Source organism: Pongo abelii, chromosome 1, assembly GCF_028885655.2.
Source record: "Pongo abelii isolate AG06213 chromosome 1, NHGRI_mPonAbe1-v2.0_pri, whole genome shotgun sequence".
NCBI lineage: Eukaryota > Metazoa > Chordata > Mammalia > Primates > Hominidae > Pongo > Pongo abelii.
This window is the reverse complement of record NC_071985.2, coordinates 176,183,972-176,205,868: the sequence shown is the minus strand read 5'-3', so window position 1 is coordinate 176,205,868 and position 21,897 is coordinate 176,183,972. Positions and strand designations below refer to the sequence as shown.

Genomic DNA, 21,897 nt, shown 5'->3' with positions numbered 1-21,897 from the left:
GAGAGGTCATTTTATTGGAGTACATTCATGAAACTTTGAGAGTGAAATCTATTACGTGTTTTCCCAACTTATTTAATGATTAAGCCCTTTTGTGGGAAGCAGTTTGAGGAACAGTGGAAAGCACTTTTGAGACCATTTTTATGCAGAAGGTACCTCTGATTTTGACAAGACTGAGGCCACACTATAAAAATTTACATTGTGTACCGTGTGTCCTCTTGCAAGTACATGGACTGGTAATCAAGCCCTGGCTCCACCACTGCAATCTGTGTGACCTACGGCAGTTCACTTAACCCAACAAGTGCCATGTGATAGGAAAGGATATTGGGTTGGAAAGCAGCAGACTTGTAGTTGACTGGAATTGGAAAGAGCTGGGATATCTCTATAAAGATGAATTATAGGGGAGGGATGGGGGTGGAATATTACTTTGGAGACCACACTAATAATCTGAGACCTTGCTATGTAAAGTATGGTCTATCGGCCAGCAGCATCAGGATCACTCCAAAGCTTGTTAGAAATGCACTCTCAGGTCTCACTCCAAACCTACTGAATCAGAATCTACCTCTTCCAAGATTCATGCTTGATTCACATCCACATTAAATTTTGAATGTGAAGGTCTGGTCATGGGGTGAACCTATGGTGGTAATAGGAAAAATAGAAAATATAATTTGGAGGTAGAGCTGATGGATTTGAAGAAAAGAAAAAACAGTAGATTTGAAGAAAAGAAAAATAATCAAGGTAGACTGCTAGTTTTATGGCTTGAGCCACTGGATGGATGGTGGAGCCGTTTCTGAGGTGTAGATGGCTATAGAAGAAACATATTGGAGAAAGAAAGTCAAAAGTTCTCTTTGGGCGCATGTTCAGCTGGTGAGAGTTGTTACACATTCACATACAGACATCGAAGAAACATTTTAACATAAACTCTTGGGTGCAGGAAGAGATCCAGGATGGATCCAGGAAGAGATCCAGGAGTTATCTGCATGCTGAAGGTATTTAGAACCATGGGATTGGATACAATTGCATAGAGAGAAAAGCTGTAGAAAAAAGAATGGCCTAGGGAGCTAGGCAGAGGAGGACTGACATTGTCAATCAAAAAGAGGAAGAAGAGGAATCTGCAAATGACACTGGGAAGGTGTAGCCAGGAAGTAGAAAGAAAACTACAAGTTCAACTTATGACTCTTCCCCCAGCTTTTAGGAAAGCCGTGGTCCCTTGGGCAGTGTACCTCCTCTCTCCATGGCCTCTTTGTTCATAACGAGGGTGTATTCATAAATGCCCCCAAGCACGGCCTCTGTGATGTAGTGGGTCCCAAAATCACGGAAGAGATCTCTGTATTCCCCATAGCTGTACTCCAGGGGCAGCCGCTTAACTCTCTGAAGGAACTCGTAATGGAGCATGAGGCTTCTGGGTTTCAGCTTGTAATGTGCTACTTCAAGGTCAGAACGTGCATGCAGAAACATGCTTTTCTAAATGAAATACCAACATGGGAAAACCAGACCTTTAAAGTTAGGAATCTGGAACGAAAAGATGAACTTTACAAATACCATCCGATGTTCTTGGCCCGGGGTCATCACTCTTATGATTCCTTTAGGACACTTGAGGGAAGACAGCCTCTTTGACAAGCTTTCAATGCTCATAAATATTCTGACATCCTGTTCAGGTTGGAAGAGCTTGCTCTTAACTCACCTCCTTACTGTAGAGAATAAGGACTGGGAAGGGTAACAAAAGCAGGCACGGCACGGAGCAGCTGGAGGGCATGGGACCTCTCTGATGGGACATGGGGTTTGCTAACCTGCAAAAGTGCCTGCTTTGCTGATGCCTTGTAAACTCTGAAAAAAAAGCAGTGCAAGAAAGAGTAAAAGTGGTGCTTTAGGAAAACCAGCTGTGACAGCGTACGGCAGGAGTCAGCAAAATACAGCCTCACACCAAACCCAGTACCTGTACCTGTAAATAAAGTTTTATTGGAACACAACTGCATCCATTTATTTACATATGGTTTACAACTGGTGTCACACTCCAATGGCAGTGTTGAAGAGTTGCAGCAGAGACCTTGCAGTCTCACAAAGCCTAAAATATTTACTATCTGGACCTTTACAGAAAAAGTTTGGTGACTCTCCATGTATGGAACCGACTGAAAGCTGGTGATGCCAGATGAAGTATAAACATCTAGAAAGTGTTCGTACAACCCTAGGTGAGCATTCCCTATACTGCTGTACAGGCAGAGAAAAAGAGGAAGGTGGCAAACGCCTGTGAGATACGTTCGGCCTAATCCTAAATCCTTCAGCTCTACAAAACCATGTCAGCTGTGCTGGTGCCTATTTCCCTGGGGCCTCATTTCGTCTCCCAGCTTGCCCTCACCCCATTCTAGGCCTGCCTCAGTGACCTATGACCCTCTTCCTTCTCCCTTACCCTTCCTAAATAAGCAGTCACTAGGTACTCTGTTCATTATTTTTCTGAATATTTTATGTTGCATCTCATTTTGTTTGCATTATTATAAAAGCCTCCTCCCTAATCTCCTTCCTTTCTTTTGCCTCCTTCAATGCCCCAATCAGAGTTGACATCCTAAAATTCAGATTGTATTATGACAATGCTCCTCTTGGCTTAAAGCAAAACCTTGCATGGCTTGCTGTTGTCTTCAGAATAAAATCAGCTCCCCTACTCTGAGTATAAGATCATCACAATTTGTCCTCCAGTAGCCTCTCTGGCTTCAGCTTCTACACCCCTGAGGTTTTCCTCTCCATACTTTACTACTTTCTACCAACCACGTACATCAGCATTCATCCAACTTTTCACTGTGCCCCAAGCCTGCCATTCTCTTTCATTTTATTTTGCACATGCTGTTCCTTCTCCCTGAAATGTTATTTTCTCCCTTTTCTGCCCTACATATACCTACTTATCTTTTAAATTTCTACTTTGCCATTGCCTCCAATCTGACAACAACCTGAAGGTCCCAGATGCACCCTGGCACTGCCTTTTCTAGGATTGCATTGTACTTGCTTGCATTTCCTTTATAGCATATGCCATGTTGTATTATAACTGATGTAATTAAGAAAAATACGGCCGGGAGCAGTGGCTCATGCCTGTAATCCCAGCACTTTGGGAGGCCAAGGCGGGCAGATCATGAGGTCAGTAGATCAAGACCATCCTGGTTAACATGGTGAAACCCCGTCTCTACTAAAAATACAAAAAAATTAGCCGAGCACGGTAGCACGTGCCTGTAGTCCCAGCTGCTCGGGAGGCTGAGGCAGGAGAATCGCTTGAACACAGGAGGTGGAGGTTGAAGTGAGCTGAGATCATGCCACTGCACTCCAGCCTGGGCAACAGAGCAATACTCTGTCTCAAAAAAAAAAGAATAATATATTGGCTTTCATGTTTGCTGCTCCTACTACACTGCACTGTGAACATGAAGGCAAGAATATTATCTTAGAGACTACAGATCCCTAGTCTATCTCTAGGATAGTGCCTGGCCCAATGCTAGCATCCTATAACTGGCAATTTGAATCAGGGAGCTCGAAGGGAGAGAAGGAGAGAAGGAAAAGGGGAGGGAGTAAGCAACAGGAAGCAGATGATATGGTCAGATTAGTATCATAGAAACATTTCTTCATGCGTGTGAAGGGGAAAGCTAGGAGACAGAGAAACTATTTAGTTGGGCACAGTAAGAGATGAAAGGACATGGATTAATTAAGAGGTAATAGGAGTTAGTGTAAACAAATATTGAATAGTAATACTGAAGGATTTGGTAATCAACAGATGTGGACACGAAGCAGAAGTGAGAGCCAGATACGATTCTAGCTCAGTTCTTAGCCTGGAAAAGTAGACGGGAATATGCTATTAACATCCATTGAAAATTTAGGAAGAAGACATTGCCTTGGAGTGTCAGCATGATGCCCAGGTGAGATGCTCAGAAGAGTGGATAGGGAAGGTCTGAAGTTTAACCGAGAGGTTAGAAGCAGTGATGAAGGCTCATAGCTTGTCCCTGTAAAAGAGGAAGTGAGTTGAAGAGGGCAGGCACCCAGGGGAGATTGGAGAGTACATCGAGAAGAGGGCCACGAATTAAATAAAGGACAGATGGGAATATTAGACCCAGGAAGGAAGCTGATAAGGAGCAGACAGAAAGCAGGAGAGCGATGGTTTGGTCATCTCCACTGAGCACCCTAAGAAGTCAAAGAAGAGATCTTGGGTGACATTCCAGAAAGGAATTTCAGCTGGATATCTGGGATAAAAGTCAAATTCCTGTGGGCTGAAAAGTCTCCAGAGAAGTTCTGGTCTTCAAAGCTACATCTTAAACTTATTGAAACCCTAAGGGAAAAGTTTATTAGAAAATGAAAGAAAATAATTACAGAAGGTTATCTCTGCCTGGTCTCTCTAAAAAGTAAGTTAGCTATTTTTTTTTTAGAAGATTTCAAGACAACAGAAAGATAATTGGTTGTCAGGACTAGTTATAATGTGGAATATAGGCACATCTGGGGCATGTCATTTCCAAAGGATCCATATGCTATAGCTGGAATGTCTCCTCCAAAACTCATGTTGAAATTTAATTGCCATTGTAACAGTTTTGAAAGGAGGCACCTTTATGAGGTTATTATGTCATGAGGGTTCTGCCCTCATGAATAGATTAATGCTGTTGTTTCAGGAGAGGGTTAGTTATCGTAGGAGTGGGCTCCTGATAAAAGAATGAAGTTCAGCCCCCTTTTTTTCTGTCTCCTGCATGTACTTCCTCACCATGTGATGCCTTCTACCATGTTATGATGCAGCAAGAAGGCCCTCACCAGATGTGGCACCTTGATCTTGGACTTCCCAGCCTCCAGAACTGTGAGCCAAGTAAATGTCTTTTCTTTATAAATCATCCATTCTGTGGTGTTCTGTTACAGCAGCAGAAAATGGAGTAAGAACATATACGTTTAAAAGCAACAAAGACATACTTACAGTATGAGAGAATCGTTTGGTTCTCCTAATATAGTGTTTGCCTCGATCACTTTGACTACTGATGCCAAGTTCAAATATTCCAGATATTTTAAAACCAAAACTGAAACCAGACCCGCTTGCCGTTTTCTCTATGACATTGCGTTCAAAATCTGAGTACGATTCATACTCTTTCAATATAAATTCGTATTTGCCTTGGGTCTAAAGAAGAAAAAAGAAAGGGTTTTTTATTTCATTTGACTCAAATCAGTTCAATACCAGTGAGCAGACAGCCACTCTACTCCTACTATGTGCTGGATACTGAACTAGATGCTCTGGATACAGAAAAATCAGGGCCAATTTGTGTCCCCACCTCAGGGCTCTTGGTTCAGTAGTAGAGACAGACCTGATCAGTACCTTGGGTGGAAAATTAGAGGTTGGTTTTTGATTTGTATTTCAATGGGCAAAAATGTAGGGGAACATTCTGGGCTGTGGGCTCAGCTTAAGCGAAAGCATGGAGGTGGGAAAGGGGAGGGTGTGCCCCAGGAACTGCAAGGATAGCAGTGCAGGTCATTGAGAAGTTGAAACAGTGAGCAGAAAAAGGGGATGTTGTGAGAGGATATTCTGACATCAAAATAGGCTTTTGAATTACTTGTCCTGAAATCTGGGCTTAATTCAAGTATGACCTAGCAGAGGAAGTAGATCAAGCCTCAGGAAGATGATGTGGGACAACCTGGTGGTTGGATTGGAAGGGAAAAATTTGAAGTCAGAGAGAAAAACCCATGAGGAGGCTGTAAGAGCAGTGCAGGTGATGGTTGATGTGGGTCTGGTCTAAGGCAGTGGCTGGAGGATCAAGTGACAAGGGCAGGAAAGTGCCTTAGAGAGAACTTAGGAGAGCCATTTGCTCAAAAACCAGTGTTCATGGCTCTGTGTGTAGGGGAACTGCCAAGGGTAGTGCCTTGGGGGCCCTGGAGCGACCAGTCCTGAGTCACCTCCCTGCCCACAGCTCCCATCAGCTTCAGCTTCTGCCCATTCAGCCTGCAATTCCCAGAGGAGGGTGCAACAGCTCAGCCGCTACAAGGGGAAGGAGGAGCAGTTCGGACATGGTCTATAGCGTGGCCACTGGGATGCACTGCGTCTCTGCTCTTGTCTAGTCGGATGACTTTGGACAGTTGCCTTGACCTCTCCATGCCTCAGTTTCTTCATGTGTAAAATGGAGGTGATAATGGTCCCTTTCATCAGGCTTGTTCTGAGGATTGGGGTTTATACTGGTAAATCATAGCATGGCACCTGGCACAGCGCTCAAAGAATGTTGGTATGGTGAGAGGAGAGTTTACCATGTATGTCCTGCCTGAGTTAGGATCCACTTGCACCTGGATGGTAATGGTTGCTCTGAAATACTCCCTTGAAATTAGAGGTTTTGTGGATGGCACTGGACACCCTGATGGAGAGTGTGTTTGACGCTAAGCCAAATTTTTTCTTTCTTGGCTAAAAAGTGTGTTGGGGAGGAAGGGAAGGAGGAGTAAGGAGGAGCTAGCCTTCAAAATGGGCAATAAATACATTTTAAAGACATGATCTTGCTTTGTTACCAAGCTGGAGTGCAGTGGTACAAACTTGACTCACTGTAGCCTCAACCTCCTGGGCTCAAGTGATCCTCCTGCCTCAGCCTCCCGAGTGGTTGGGACTATAGACATGAACCACCACACCCGGCTAGATAAAAGGGAGCAAATTTGGAAGTGGAAATTACCGTCAAGATCCTCTAGTCTCATCCCCCAATTTCACAGATGAGAAAACTGAGGCCCAGAGTGGAAAAGGAACTGAACCTAAGGTAAAATTGGGACCCATGGCAGAGCCAGTCCTGGAACCCAGTGTGTTCCCATCAGATCTCAAGTGTGTGTGTCCTATGGGCTATTCTAAACCCCACTGTCTGTGAGATGTGTTTCTAAGTTTGTACATCAATCATAATAGGGGCTTACATTGGTAGAGCATTTCATAAAATGCTTAGAGTAATGCCTGCTTTTAATAGGCAGGGATTTGATAAGAATGCAATAACAACAGCAACAAGAGTTAACATTTTCTGTGGACTCACCATTAAGCCAGGTGCTGTGCTAAATACTTACGCACATTATCTCACTAATCCTCTCCCTGCAGGGTAGGACCTCCATAACTCCCAATTTAAAGATAGGAAAACAGAGGCTCATAGCCTTTAGGATTATATGGATGGTAAGTGGCAGAGCCACCAAGTCAGTGTGACTCCAAATCCTAAGCTTTATTTCTATCTTCAAGGTAGCTTTTGATATTATGGTTTCTATTATTACTGCTCTACAACCACCCTCCTGTTACTATGTACAGCATGTCATCTTCACCACAATGTCTGGAGGAAGGAACTGCCCATATTTACATATGAAGAAACTGAAACTCAAAGGAAAAAGGGGATGTGTCCAAGGTCACACAGCTAGCAGGCTGTCGGGCCGGGCCATGGACCCTGCTAACTGGGTGCTCAGCTGGGGCTCCCTCCACTGCTCCCTGGCTGTCTCTTACCTGTGGCGTGTAGCTTTCCACATTGTAGGGCTTCCTAAACCTCGTGTTCAGGATGTAATGTGGGGAGCATCCACCTGCATAATACCTGTGATCAAGAACTGGGCCCTCAAAACTGTTTGTGAACAAATTTATCCTGTGAGGAAGAGACAGAGATGGCGAAGAGGTTAAGGTTTGGGGTTGCTTAATCTTGATTGTCAGACCCTACTGAACGAAAACAAAAATTCCTTGGCACAGCCTTCAAGGCCCTTGATACCTGGTCCAAACCAGCTTTGCAGCTTCATTTCTGGCCGATCTTAACCACAGCCACGTGCCCTAGTCCCCAGCCACATGAAGAGGCTTGCTCTTGCTCCAGTCTATTCAGCTCCTTCTGTGGTAGGTACTGTTCCCTGTGCCCAGAATGCCCTTCCACCCAGTCACTGTTTTATCTCTGACTTGTCTGTCAAGATTGAGCTCTGTTAACACTGTGGTGAGAGGTTTCACTGACACTTGTGCTTGAAGCCCACAGCCCAGCTGGGTTAGGGGCCCTCATAACACCCTGTGCTTGCACTGTTGTGTATTTATTGTCCTGTATTACTACAGTTGCCTTGCGAGAGTTGGGTAGCATAATAGTTAAGTGCGTGGACTTTGGAGCCAGACAGCTGAGATGCAATCTCTGTTCTGCCCCTTACTGCCCAAGTGACCTTGGGCAAGCTAATTAAACCTTGGGTGGCCACTTACTACCTCTGTGCCTCAGTCTGCTCATATGCAAATAGGCACTGTGAAAATACTACCTCATGGGGATGTTGTGAGGATCACGTGTCATGTTTATGAAGTCCTTAAAATACTGCTTGGTCCACGATAAATGTGCTATTTATGTATTTGTCACCCTCACTATACTGTGTGCTGTTTGAAGTGGCAGTTTTCTTAATTTCTGTACAACCCTCATCACCACGCATTTACAATATTATTCACAATAATTACTGTTTACTGAGGGTGTAACTGGTGACAAACACATCAGTGGGTAGCTACATGCATCATCTCATTAGTGTCCCTGCAGCTCTGTGCAATAGATGTTATCTCTATTTTAGAGAGGAAAAGAATCCAGCCCCTCCTTAGACATTATTTGTCACTGCCTTCAAAGGCAAGCTTCCACTCTTGACCATCTCTAACTACTGAAATTTCTGTTTTTATTAACAGTCTCTGTCTCCTATCAGCTTCCACTTACTGGCCTTGGTTCTGTTCCTCACCAGAATTGTCTGGGGTCTCTTTCCCATGACATATTCCATGTATCAAAATAATGTATACATATTTATTTTCTTTAACAACTATAATGTGGTGCTGACTTTGTGGAGGCATCATCCTAATCAATTTACACACAATGGCTCATTTAATCCTTATGAGGATTAATCATTAGGACGTAAGTATTATTATTATCCCCATTTTGCAGATGAGAAACATGAGGGTAACTGACTAACCCAGAGTCTCCCTGCCAGGAACAATGGGTGGACTGGACTTTGAAATCTGACAGTGGAGCAAGAACAGAGTCTGTATTCTTCCCACCACACAAGCTGCCCAGCAACTCATATATTAGTCACATTCGCTTGTTCAATCTTCACAGCACTTTGAAAGAAGCATGTTATTAACTTCCTCTTGCAGATGATAAAACTAAAGTTTCACGTAGATAAGTGCCTTGCCCGAGGTGCCCTGGCCGGTGAGCCACTCCTTCTGTTCCCTCCTACAGGGTTCTGTCAGACCCTACTGCTGGCTTTGAATGTCTGCTATCCCACACTCTAGCTGGGTGACCCTGGAACTCACTCAACTTTCCTGGGCCTCAGTTTCCTTATCTGCAAGGTGGGAATTATAATAACTAGCTTATAAGGCAGTCCTGAGAGAAGCCTCCCACGTGAAGAGTCTCTACTGACAACTTTAAAAATTGAGATTTGATGGGTTTTTTTAGAAAGAAGGTAAATCCCATTCGGGGTCAGTGTTCCCTTCCCCAGGCTGTGTCTCATATGATGATTCCTAAAGCATATGAGAGGAAGGTCTCCCTCTTCCACCTGCAGGCTGAGAAGCTGCAAAATATGGCAGGAAAGTAAGGTGCAAGCCAGGCCAGTGTGGCCCCTTCTGAACTTGCTCCTCTGTCCTCGCCAGAGGACAGGACCAACTCAGAGATCCCCAAAAGCCCTGGAAATCCATCCCTTCAGTGTCTAACTAGAGACCTCTCTTCTTGGAGGGACCAGTGCTGGGAGATAGGGACAGACCTGGATAAAACCTGCCTGCCAAGTTGTCAATAGGATTCAAGGTGTAAGGCTTAGAAAGCACCTAACATGGTTACACTGCAGGTGTTAAAATAAAGGCTCCCCTCCCTACCCCAGCCGCCCTTGCATAGCAGCCTGTGTGGTTTCCACATATGCACAGCTCTGTCCCAGTGTTCCAAACCAGCCCTCCTGATGCCTATGTCTGTCCATGGGAAGTGTTCCTGGAGCCACTTGGAACTGCCCTCAGAGAGAAACCAGAAGTGTCACTTACAATACAGTCTTTTCTCAGAAAGGTGAGTGAGGACCTCTGTTTATATCAGTTCTCTCATTCTCTACCCTCCAGAATTCCATTTAATGCTGTGCCTTCCCATCTATACCACAGAAAAATGGCCACTTACCCACTGGCCAGACTGCCAATTCCCCAGTATTGGTCCATTTCATGCTGACATTTTTTATAAATCCTTCTACAGTTTGCTTCATCTGACTGGTCTCCGCAGTCATTGTCCCCATTGCAAAGAAGTCTGCGGTTTACACACCTTCCTAGAATGGAGAAAGAGTATTACCTACAGCCACATGGTTGGCAAGAAAGGAACTAACACAGTATAAGCACCAACTAGGTGCCAGACCTTTTGTCAGGCCTTGCATGCTGCCCTGTTTTAATTAGTCATCCTGTATCCAGATAGATTGGTTATGGCACTAACAGTTTATTCCTCTATTGCCACCTCCCTCAGCAGAAGAGGCCAGTGTTGTATTCCAGAAAGCAGCAGGACAGTTTGGACTCTCTCTCCCTGGGGCTGGAAAGAGGGGGTGGGATGGGTGGGTCCTGTAAATTGTGTGAGCTGGGCAACCTTTCTCTTGTTACTTAACCTCTCTGCCTCAATTTACTCACCTGCAAGATAGGAAAGTCATCATACCTATCCCATAAGGTTGTTCGACATTTAAATGAATAAATAAAACAGTACCGACTCCTAGGAAGTGCTGTGTAAGTGTTATCAGTACTATTAGTGTTTTTGAGGGCCAAGTGCACATTAACTAGTAAATATTTGCAGTGGGATTGAAACCTTTAACTGTCTAATCACAAATTCTTCCCACTAAACCACACTGCCTTCAACAACATAGTCATTTGGATTATGAAAAATTATTTTCATCCCTTTTGCTTCCTTTAAACATTTCCTCCGGATTGATTTCCTTTCTTATTAGTATATTGTTGGGAGATAAAGCCCATAAGACAGGTAGTCCTATTTCCTCAGATATGTCTGGTCATTTTAAACCAATGTTCTTGGAGTATTAAAAGCAGAAAAATAACAATCTGGCCTTCAAATGTTTCTTACCAGACATTTAAACTAAAGCCTGCCCGAATAACCATCACAGCTTTGGTGAGAATCATGGAACACTGGCCATAATGAGTCCATGGATACAGTGTAAAAAAGTCTCTCAGATTTATTGGACAGAATTTTGCATTTGCAATAACCCCTAGAAATTGCTCTAAGAATCCCTAACTGTTTCTTGAAAGATCCCCATGCACAGTCCACATGGGTACAGTAAATGTAGAGAATTGCAACTTCCATCTAGAAAATGTGGGTCAAAATACTCTCATTTTTGCTGGAGATGGAGAAATAGAGAAGCATCTGTTTGCTTGGATTCTCTGAATGAATTGAAAAGTTGTGTTTATTTAGTTTTGCAGCAGGTGATTATTCACTTGTGTACTCCTTTTTTCCTACCTTCCTTCCTTCTGTCAATCTATCCATCTGTCCTTTTTTCTTTTCTTCCTTTTTATAAACAATAATTTTTACTGGGTATATCATGGATTACGGATCATCTTGGACTTAGTGATGCAGTAATGCAAATGGCGGGAAATATCTTTCTAAAGATTTATCAGTGATAAATGATGCTAACTGCCCTATGTAACCATTCTAGATTTTGTCACATTCTACTTAACCCCAGACCTCTGAGAGAGCTAAGGGAGCCAACAGTCCACAAAGAGCTCTCATAGCTATGATGTCACTTGATGCTTATAACAGACTTGTAAGGTATTCACATCACCCCTAATTTTCAGTTGAGGGAGCCAAAATGCAGAAAGGTTAAGTGACTTCTGCTAGTCACAAAGTCAAATTAAGACCTGACCCAAGATTTCTGACTCCAGCACACATACTTTTTGTGTCTTTAATGTCAATGAATGTAGTCTGAATTCTCAAATTTCCAATAGAAGCTTTTCCACTTACCTGCTATATGACGAAGTAACCTCTTCAAGTCTCGATTTTTTAAGATGTATAATGAGGATAATAATAACACTTACGTTATAAGGTGATTTTTATAAAATAATGCATGTGAAAGGAAGTCAGAGATTTTAGGACAAGGAGGCCTCCTGAGCTTCCCCATGACCCTGATCTTGAGCACTGGACACGGCCTGTCCTTGGTCATCAAGAACCATTACCTCATTTCAGGCTTTCCCCTCTTACTCCTACATTGATTTATACCTGTCTGTGCACACACAAAGCCTTCACATCGCACTTGACTTCTGCATGGTCTGTTGGTAACACAGTCTTCGACTTCCTTGTCAGAGAAGTTGCACGGTTCCCCATGGAACTGAGAGGGCTGGAGCAAGTAGGCATACCTGTACTGTAGCAGAGAGGAGCCAGGTGAACCAAGGGCAAAGCCTTAGATCTCAGGAGCTGAGGGATACTCTGTGTAAATGGGTCTTGAGCCAGGATTTGGGCTCCACAAGAGCACTGAAATATCTGATCATTATTCCCCCAGCCCCTTGTGCTCCCCCCATTATATACACTTAAGGAGCTATGTTGTGATTTGCTGTTTGCTGGATGGTTTCTTCAATTAGTCTGTGAGCTCTCTGAGGGCAAGGACCTTGGCTTTGATCTCTGCTTCTGCAGTGATCAGTCAAGATTTGCTGAATGTGGGAAAGTCAGCCCATGCTGACTCCATGGGCTCTGGAGTCAAAGGTTAGTAGATGGACTCATGTAGCCAGTTCAATAACACAAAATAAATTATCTCTCAGCTTAATTACTCCACTGGGTTGATTCAAGTATTCTCCTTTATTCCTGAAGGCATCAGTATATTATAAATGCAAAAACATGGGCTTTGGAGCTACAACTGATTCTGATACTTTAGAGTCGTGTGATATTGGGCAAATTACTTAATATTTATGAATCTCAATTTACCCATCTGTAAAATAGGGATCATGAATTATCTAAATGTTCAGTTATGAAGTTTAAATTACATAATCTCATTATGTTATTGGATATATAGTAGGCATTCAATTTCTTGGACTTGTTTTTCTTTATTATTGCTTTTTAGCAGTCAATATTGCTATATCTCTACCATCTTATTCATTTATTCCAAAATGACTGATTGAGCCACCCAGTGTTGAAAAGGTAGGTGTTACTGTTGCTTCCTTGTTTGGTCAGTTTTACTGGTAATTGTATCCCCTAGCCTGTTCTCAAGGAGGTCACAGATGCTGGGGGTGGGCCCCAGGCAGTTGCAGCACAGTGCAATGAGTGCCATGACAAGGGAGGCAGAGTGCTCTGTACACTCATCGGGAGTCCCTCATGCAAACTTAGGAGAAGCCCAAGTGGAAGGCTTTGGAAGAACTAAGTGACACCTCAGCTGAAACTAGATGGCTGAGTAGGAATGTCTGGCAGGTGTGAAGAACTGGTGAGAGTGGGGCTCAGAAGAGTGATATGGGTGGAGGTAATTCCTGTACCAAAGCTGAGAGGACTAGAGAAGCTGTCCCATGTTCCAGAAAACATTAGAAAGATTCATTGTGGCTGGGGAGAAGAGCACAAGTAGGAGAGTGGCCAGAGTGGGAGGGAGATATAGACAAGAGCAGATAACACAGGGGCCTCCAGGCCTTGGGAAAGTGATTACAGGATTTTATCCTGGGGCAATGAGAAACTGCTGCAGAGGAAGAAAGTGATCAGATTTGGGTGACTTCCAAATGTTAGTTGCAGTCAAGATTTTAGTAAACAAAAGAACACAGGAGGCAAGCCAGGACAGCAGCCCATGCTTTGCAGGATGACATTAATAAGGCATAGTTATTACCTTTATGGCATCTGTACTTGGGCCTTGGAAATCCAAAAAAAGAAATGTAGATAACCATTCACCTATGCCCTTTGTACTTGCAAAGGGTCATTCTTTCTGGAAGGCAGAGCCTTTCAGGACAGGGACAAGGCTTGCAGAGAACACTGTGAAAAAAAAAAAAAAGACTAAAAAGCTCCAGGCTCCAAAGGCAAAGTGGGCTCCAGGAGTGTGTGTAAGTGGTGCAGGAAATACATCACCCAATCTGACTTGAGAGGCTTTGCTGAGCCCCCAGCCAGTGACCGTGCAGACAGGGATGATAACCAGCTGAGGGAATGTCTGCAGCAGACTCCGAGCCAGTGACCGTGCAGACAGGGATGATAACCAGCTGAGGGAACGTCTGCAGCAGACTCTGAGAGAGGAGCTCTGGCTGCCAGGCTGATTCATGCTGAGTCTTCCTAGTTTGTGGTGCAGATGAAGCAATTATCCAGATAATTGGATCAATGCTGATACCTTCAGCAATAAAACCTACTTTGGGAACTGAATGATCCACCTTGGCTCTCTCCATTGATCCAATTAACTGCGTGATTGTCCTGGGCTTACTTCCACAGCCTCTTTAGAGTCTAAGCCCATGGCTGGTTTGGTTTCCCAAGGATCTGGGGAAATAGCAACCATTCTCTTTTCTCTGGCATATCTATTGTTCTCAGAACTAGGATCCTGGGTCAGCCCTCCTATGACCAAGGAGGCTGAATGACAGATATTGCAGAAATTGAGTGTGTTCACTGGAAGAACCCTAGACAAGGAACACTGGACAGTGGCCTGAGTTCGAGGTCTGCATTTACTACTAGGTGAACTCAAGAAGCCATTTACCTGCTCTGATTTCCTGTTTATCTATCTGTTTAACAGAAAGTGTAACAACAACATTCCCTTCCCTATAGAAATATCAGAAAACAGAACAAGATCAAACACCACACATTTATGAAGAACCTATTCTGTGCCAGAGATTGGTCTACACATTGAAAATGCAGAATTGAATCAGCCTCCACAAGTTCACTGTGTATTGAAGGTGAAAAATAAGTGGCATGATGTGATAAATGTGAGGATACAAGGGTAATAAGGAGCTATCGAAGCTCATAAAAGATTGCTTTATCCAACTGGAGGTAGGGCTGAGAAAGAGTCAAAAAGCTTTCTCAAAAGAGGCAGCTCCTGAGTAGGAGTTTCAAATTGTGAGTAGGTGTTCACCATTGAAGGAAGTGGGAAAGGTCACCCTACCTGAGAAAGCAGCATGAAGAAACGCCCAGAGAGAGTGAAGGCCAGAGTCATAAAAGGGTCCATTGTGCTGGAAATGTAGGCTAGATTCGGTCATAGGGATCCTCGAAAACCATGATCCTGGACTTGATCCTAAGGGTCATGGGTAGACTGTGAATGGTTTCCAAGTGGGCAAAGACAACTCAGACATACACTGTGATTGCTTCCCCTGTTTCATGATGAAAGATTGATTGAAAGAACAGGTTCAAGGCAGAGAGTCTAATTAGGAAGCTAGTAGAATGAGAAAGGCTGGGTGTGCTTGGAAAACACTGGAGAACCAAAGGAAAGAACTTATTGTTGCTTGGAAGCACAGAAGGAAAGGATGCATTTATTAAGTTAGCCGATATTTATTGAGGGCCAAACTGTGCCAGGCACTGTTAGCAATGGCTCAGCCGATCTTGCTGGGGACAAAGGCTCCTGGAAGCTTAGAGCTGTCCCAGGCCTGGTCGCTTACCCTTTTCTTCTGACAGGGGTCACATGTGGTCCAAGAGGACCAACTAGACAGCTCACAATCAATGGGCATCAGGGTAGCATCCACACTCCGCGTCTGTCTGCTCTTAGCAAAGCTCTTGTTGACTGCATTTGACTCAAAGGAATATGGCCTTTCACCTCTAAAAGTCAGCATGAGAGAAGAGAGTCACATATCAGAAGGGAATTAAGTATACATCCAACCATCTATTTGTGCATTCAATAAATATATATTTGCTCACTAGTGCAAGACTATTAGTTTATCATTCCAGGATAGGTTAATTAATCCAACAAATATTTATTGAACATGTAGTAAGCACCTAACATTACAGCTAGAGAAACATGTCTGTGAGAAACATGTCTCACGTCCTAGCTCTATGGGACTTTATCCAGAGGGCAAGGATTTCCAGCATGCAGGCCCCATGGCTGGAGCTGTGCAGGCCCAGTGGGAGTCAGGAAAGCCTGGTAGTAGGGAAACAAGGAAGAGGCTGGCAGCAGCAGTCCCGTTGAGTGGTATAAGCCTGAATCATGGCAATGGCCAGGGAGAGAGGGTGGGGAGAACTAGCACATGAAATGCTTCTCATGTGGAATGGATAGAAAGTGATGGTGGATGGTGGAGGTGGGGTGCTAAAGGAAGGCCTTTTAAGTGGATGCTGTTTTCCCATTTGAGTGTGTGGGCGGTGGGAAACACAGCAGAAAATAAATCTTGATGGGGAAGACTTGAGTGTCAGGTGGGGCATGCTGAGTTCCAGGTGCCATGAAACACCTACGGAGACTCATTTAGTAAATAGTTCCTATATGGGCTTGGATCTCAGGATGAGAGATTTGTGCTAGGTACAGATCTGATCACGAAAAGCTATGGAAGAGGAGGAGATGGTTCTTGAGAGGAGAAGTGAGTGAAGGATACTTATTCTTGGAAACCTCAGCACTGCCAGCAGAGATAAGGCAATGCTTTTTGTTCATTTCCTGGAGCACATTGGGTTATGAGTGAATGAATGAGGATGCTATTTAATTTGCCTGGGCCTTCACTTTCTTCCTCTGTAATATGAAGTGTGTATGATGATTCTTATTTTTTTCTTACAATTGAAAGGTTGTATTACACTGTAAGATTCTTTGTAATTTGTGTTCCTTTCCAGGGCACAAAAGGAGATGGGAAGACAAAAGGAATGGAGGTTTGCTGAGCACCTATGACAGACATGTCAAGGCTGTGCTCAATGGCCCAGCATCACCCATGCTATCTCCTTCTATTTTCACAGCAATTCTGGAAGGCAGCTGTGGAGCACTGCCACCTGGGCAGATGAGGGAAGTGGCCCAGAGAGACAGCGACACGTCCACTGTCATGCAGCTGGTATGCAGTGGTGTTACGATCTGAGCCGAGGTCTCTTAGGCTCTAGAGTATATATGGGCTTTGTCCGTTGCCCCATGCTTCCTGGAAGGAAACAGGGCCAGCACTGACTCCAACAATCTCTTCCAACCTCTATGTAAGGCCTCTTTCTTTCCATATCTAGGATTGAGTCATTAGGGAGAAGAGCATCACGTAGTTTTCACCATCTCATATACACAGGATGTCACTCCCGACAAGGTCATTAACAATATGTTCTCAATTGGCAAAAGTCCTAAAAAGAGGATAATATTAACTACGGTGAAATCCGTGTCCATGACCACCCCAGAGACCAGCAAAAATCAATTGCCTAGTAAAGTTGGATCTTTAATGAAAGGTCAAAGACTACTGGAAACCACAGGTGGATACTTTAAAATGGTTACCTGAGGCAGGATGCTGCACACCAGTGGGGGGCTTCAGAATGTGTTCTTATCTACTAATTTGCCCAGGTTTGACAAAACAATATTGTCTGTGATTTGGCTTCTCCTAAGTATGTATTTGACAGCTCTGCAGGGTACCCTCTTCCTATTTCAACTACAAAACAGTTACATTGTGTTTTTAGCAACCAAGACAACTCCAGGGCCACAGGTGAGACTGAGCAGGTAAGTAATGTACACACTAGCTATTAAGAGTCACAATTATTTTCCTCTCTGAGATTTGAAAGCCTGTTAATGGGCAAGATGATCACTTACAGAAAGAACTTGGTAAAAAGTAGTTATATCCACCACATCTCTCATTTTTGCATCCAATTTTCATTATGGAAGGTGGCAATATAATGAAGTAATCAGCTGAATAAATAGTATGTTTGTAAATTACATCGGATGAGATGTGTGTGGTTTATTAGTACTGTAAAATGCAAATCTGAAAGAAAGGCTAGGATTAAATCGCATCTTTAGTTCCTGGGACTAACGAGGAGCCACATAAATTCTAGGTTCCATCAGGGCCTCTATGTGTGGGAACAACATGAGCCTTTCACCCCTATGAATTTCTATAAAAACAAACCTGATGGACATTTTGACCAACTGACTAAACTTCTGTCATTAAAAATCCTCTGTATGCTTTTAACATTGAAAAATTAAGCATGCCTAGAGAAGTACAAGAAATAATATAATAAACACCCATGTACTCACATCCAGATTGGCAGTTGTTCACACTTTGGTACACTTGCTTCAAGTCTTTTTTTACATTTTTAACTTTGACATCTGCATTTTACAGCAGCCTCAGTTTTGCTCCCCACACCTTACCCCCAGAGGGGCTATTGCCATGAATTTGGTGTGTTTCCTTCCAGTCTCTTTTAGATAATTTGACATCTATACACTATCTATAGTATTGCTTGTGTGTGCTTTATTCATACTTATACGTATGATTCTGCAACTCACTTTTGTTAATCATCATTGCATTTCTGAAGCTATCCATGTTGATTCATAAAGAGATCTAGTTCATTTCTTTTGTCTGGATGTTCTATCATATGACACGCATTGCATTTAATTTATTCCTTTTCTTTTTGAGGGACATTTAGATTTTCCCAATGTTTTGCGATTGCAAATAGAGCTACAGTAAACACCCTTGCTCAGCTCCTTGAACATGTGCCCCCTCTACTTAAGGACTGGCAAGGAGGTGTCTTTCCCGGGGATGCAGAAAATGCTGTAGCCAGCATTAGGACACATTTCACCGGGCCCAGGTCTCCCACTCTCTTCCTAACAGGCGTCTCTGATCAAAATAAAGATGGATCCATCCAGTACGGCAGGATTGGGTCAGCAGTAAATTGCAAGCCATCAGCTTATATAGATGGGGTGCGTCAATATATTTTGGCTTTCGGTAGAAATGCCCTGACACAACAACTTTCTTGTCACACACAATTTGTTAAGCAGCTGCATCCCCGTTGCAAACAGCATCCTTTTTCTTTGCTAGAAGGGGCAGCTTCTAGGTGGCAGGTTTTCAATTTCTCTTCTCTCTGTCGTTTGCTGTGGTAGACATGAAATTTAAAGCAACATCTCAAGGCAACAAATGTGTGGCCCAGAGATGGAGAAACAGCACAGAGGCCAACAAGTCAGATACACAATGTGGGGGTTGGGGGGTGGGGAGGGGACAACGCGTTAGTGAGAAGCAGAAGGATGCAGAGAGAGTGCAGGGGCTCTGAGACCTCAACGAAACTGGATTTGAATCCATAGTCAGCTGTTTGTTAAGTGGATAGCCTTGGGACACTTATGTTTTCTGTTTCCCTCTCTGTGAAACTGTAAACAGTAGCACTTACCTGGAATAGCTGTGAGGATTATAGCTAATGTTTCCAAGTTGCTGGCACAGAGTGGCAATACATAATAGGTCTTACGACACAGTGATTATGATTTCATCATCTGACTTGATTACAAGAGTGAGTAAGAACAAAAAACTCTCTTGGCCAATATGAAGGTGGTCTCAGCATTTTCTGTTCCAGAACCAAAGACTATTCTACTTCGCAGATGGAATTCAAATACCTGCCGTGTTCAAGACAGCCCCATGGGGATTATGGGTGGATGTCAGAACTATACCTGGATTCAGGTAAGGGTTTGAGACCCTCACCACACATGCATGAATCTTTTCTTGTCACTGAGGATCAGTTTGTTCTCTTACATAGCGAGGAGAGATTACAGCCACCTCATGATGTTGCAGTGATGATTAAATACAATTTCTCAGGCTGCACTCTAATCAACCATTTGCCCCTCCACTCCCTACCTCAGAGTGAACTTCCTAATATATAAATTTGATTGTGTCACTCCTTTGCTTCAACCCTTCAATGGCTTCCCAATGCATTGTGGTGAGGATATGGTTCAAGTTCCTTAGCTGGTACTCCAGCATCCCCCAACTCTGCCCATGACATGATGCCTGTTCACTCCTACTCTATCTCATCCCTCTCAACTTCCTGCCGGGACCTGTGTTCAAGGCCCACTGAAGTGTATGGAAGCTTCAGGAGCAAGCCAGCTCTCTCACACTCACGCACCATTGCCTGTGCTGCTCCCTCTACCTGGCACACCTTTCAACCCCTTAGCCATTTGGCAAACACCCACGCACCTGTAGAGATTCAGCCCTCACACTCTCTCTTCTAGAAGCCTTTCCAGGCCCTATGCCCCGTAGAGCTGATCATTCCCTCCTTGTTTCCCGGCTGCCCTGTAGCATCTTTTGTAACGGTACACATAGCATGGGCTCACATGTTGGCATTCTTTGTGAGAACATAGGCTCATCTCTGTATCCTCAGAGCCCAACAGAAAGCTCCACCCAGGGGCACAATGCTATAGATAGGGTTGCTATTGTTCCCTTAAGTCCTCCATTCCGGAGACATTTTCTTGGGTCCTGAATGCTTCTCTGTGTACACACAGTACACACAAGGAAGGGCTTGGCAGCTTAGTTATTCTCTGGGCTAAATGGAGATTCTTGATCATCCTAATAGCTGTTACTTATTGAGTGGCCAATAGATAGTGAATGAATGCTTATCATCCTGTGGTTCCTAATGTCAGCTCAACAGAACTGAGACCAGAGGCTGTGTCCCATGGGTAGGAGGTACTCCTCACATAAAGTGAAAGGTTTGTTCAGATCTCATTTTTGGACTAAGTAAAAGGAATGGAATTACAGTCCCTCTTCCCACAGAAGTGTTTACATGGAGGCCGGGGACACATGCACGCTTCAACATCTCATGGCAGGGGTTTCTCATGCACACGGAGCATCCCCACATTGCTACATCACTGGCTCTTCTATCACTGGAGCCCAAGTTTGAGCTCCCACTAAGATATTTTCTTTAGCTTGTTTTGCACCTTATTAATGGAGACTAACAATGATGAAATAAGTCAGCTGGCATTTAACTGCTGGGAACCTTGTGGGGGGTGAGAGAGAGAGAGAGAGAGAGAGTGTGTGTGTGTGTGTGTGTGTGTGTGTGTGTGTGTAAGAGGGTGGTGGGAAAGAACCTGAGAATCTGAAGATTTGGGGTTGATGAGCAGGTAGAGTGGGTCAATCTCATTTATTAAAATCATCTCATGAATTGGCTCTTTTGTCCTCTGTACGTAACAAACTTTCTTTTTCATAAAGAATCACATGGAGGCTTTTTTCAGAATACAAAACAAATATCCTATTCTTCTCAGCATGACAAAATACATTTAAACATGTCAGTTTCTTACAGGAACTTTTGTTGAAATCAGCCGCTTGGTTCCACAATAATTTGAAGAGAGTCGTTGATAGTACGTTATCAGATGCATGCAAATTGCCTCAAGAGACATTCCTCATTCAATAGGCATGCAGCAAAGAGATGGTCAGCATCATGTGGCGCACCTTCCCTGTCATATTATTGATCAGGGAATTATCGGTAACTGTCACTTACCTGGAGCCAGGCAAACTGAGACAGCCCAGGGCAGCACAGAGAAGAAATAGCTCCACCGGTGCCCTCCAAGCCCGTGTCCTGTAATTCTTCATTTTCCCAATGTGACAGGAGATGCCACAGAGGCTGCTAGACCCATAAGAAGCCTGTGCTGTGAGTGCCACTGTCAGCTTCTGTCCCCAAGAGCAAATAGCTCTGCAAAGTAAACAGAAAGCCACTAGTGACTGGAAACAGACTTTGCACAGACCAAAAACTTACCTGTCACTCTGGAAACCAACCAGAATAATGAAAAATCTGTAGCAGCATGGTGTTTATTCCTCTATAACTTTGGGGTAAGCTGCTAAGTGGACAGGCTATTAGTGAGGTGGCAAGGACTGTGGGCTCTAGGTCCAGACAGCCTGGGTTCAAGTACATTCTCTGCCACTGACTAGGTTGGTGCAAAAGTAATTGCAGTTTTTCTCATTGCTTTTAATGGCAAAAACCACAACTACTTTTGCATCAACCTAATAGCTTTGGACTATGGGCAAGTTGCTTTACTTCTGTGCCTTACTCTCCTTACTTGCTAAGTGGTGAGAATTAAACAAGTTAATATAAGGAAATGTTTAGAACAGGCCTATGTTGGGTGCTCAGATATGTAAGCTATTGTTACTTAGTAGAATTCAGGGTTTGGAGTCAGACAGGCCAAGGTTTG

At 43.7% G+C, this 21,897-nt stretch overlaps 1 protein-coding gene across 2 annotated transcripts in view; it reads right to left on the bottom strand.

Annotated features, from left to right (window-relative positions):
- The window catches only part of C8B (complement C8 beta chain), a 36,779-nt gene extending 15,411 nt beyond the window's left edge, over positions 1-21,368 (bottom strand). The window contains exons 1-7 of one of the 2 annotated variants that reach the window (XM_009249776.3): positions 21,210-21,368; positions 15,470-15,626; positions 12,153-12,294; positions 10,074-10,215; positions 7,439-7,571; positions 4,922-5,119; positions 1,221-1,461 (exon numbers count right to left, since the gene is read on the bottom strand). In XM_009249776.3, coding sequence (XP_009248051.3) covers positions 1,221-1,461; positions 4,922-5,119; positions 7,439-7,571; positions 10,074-10,215; positions 12,153-12,294; positions 15,470-15,626; positions 21,210-21,301 — 1,105 coding nt within the window. In that variant the 5' untranslated portion in view covers positions 21,302-21,368. Of the gene's footprint in view, positions 1-1,220; positions 1,462-4,921; positions 5,120-7,438; positions 7,572-10,073; positions 10,216-12,152; positions 12,295-14,979; positions 15,043-15,469; positions 15,627-21,209 lie in introns of those variants that run through there. The other variant, XM_054559420.2, reaches the window with a different exon arrangement.
- Positions 21,369-21,897: the final 529 nt, after the last annotated feature.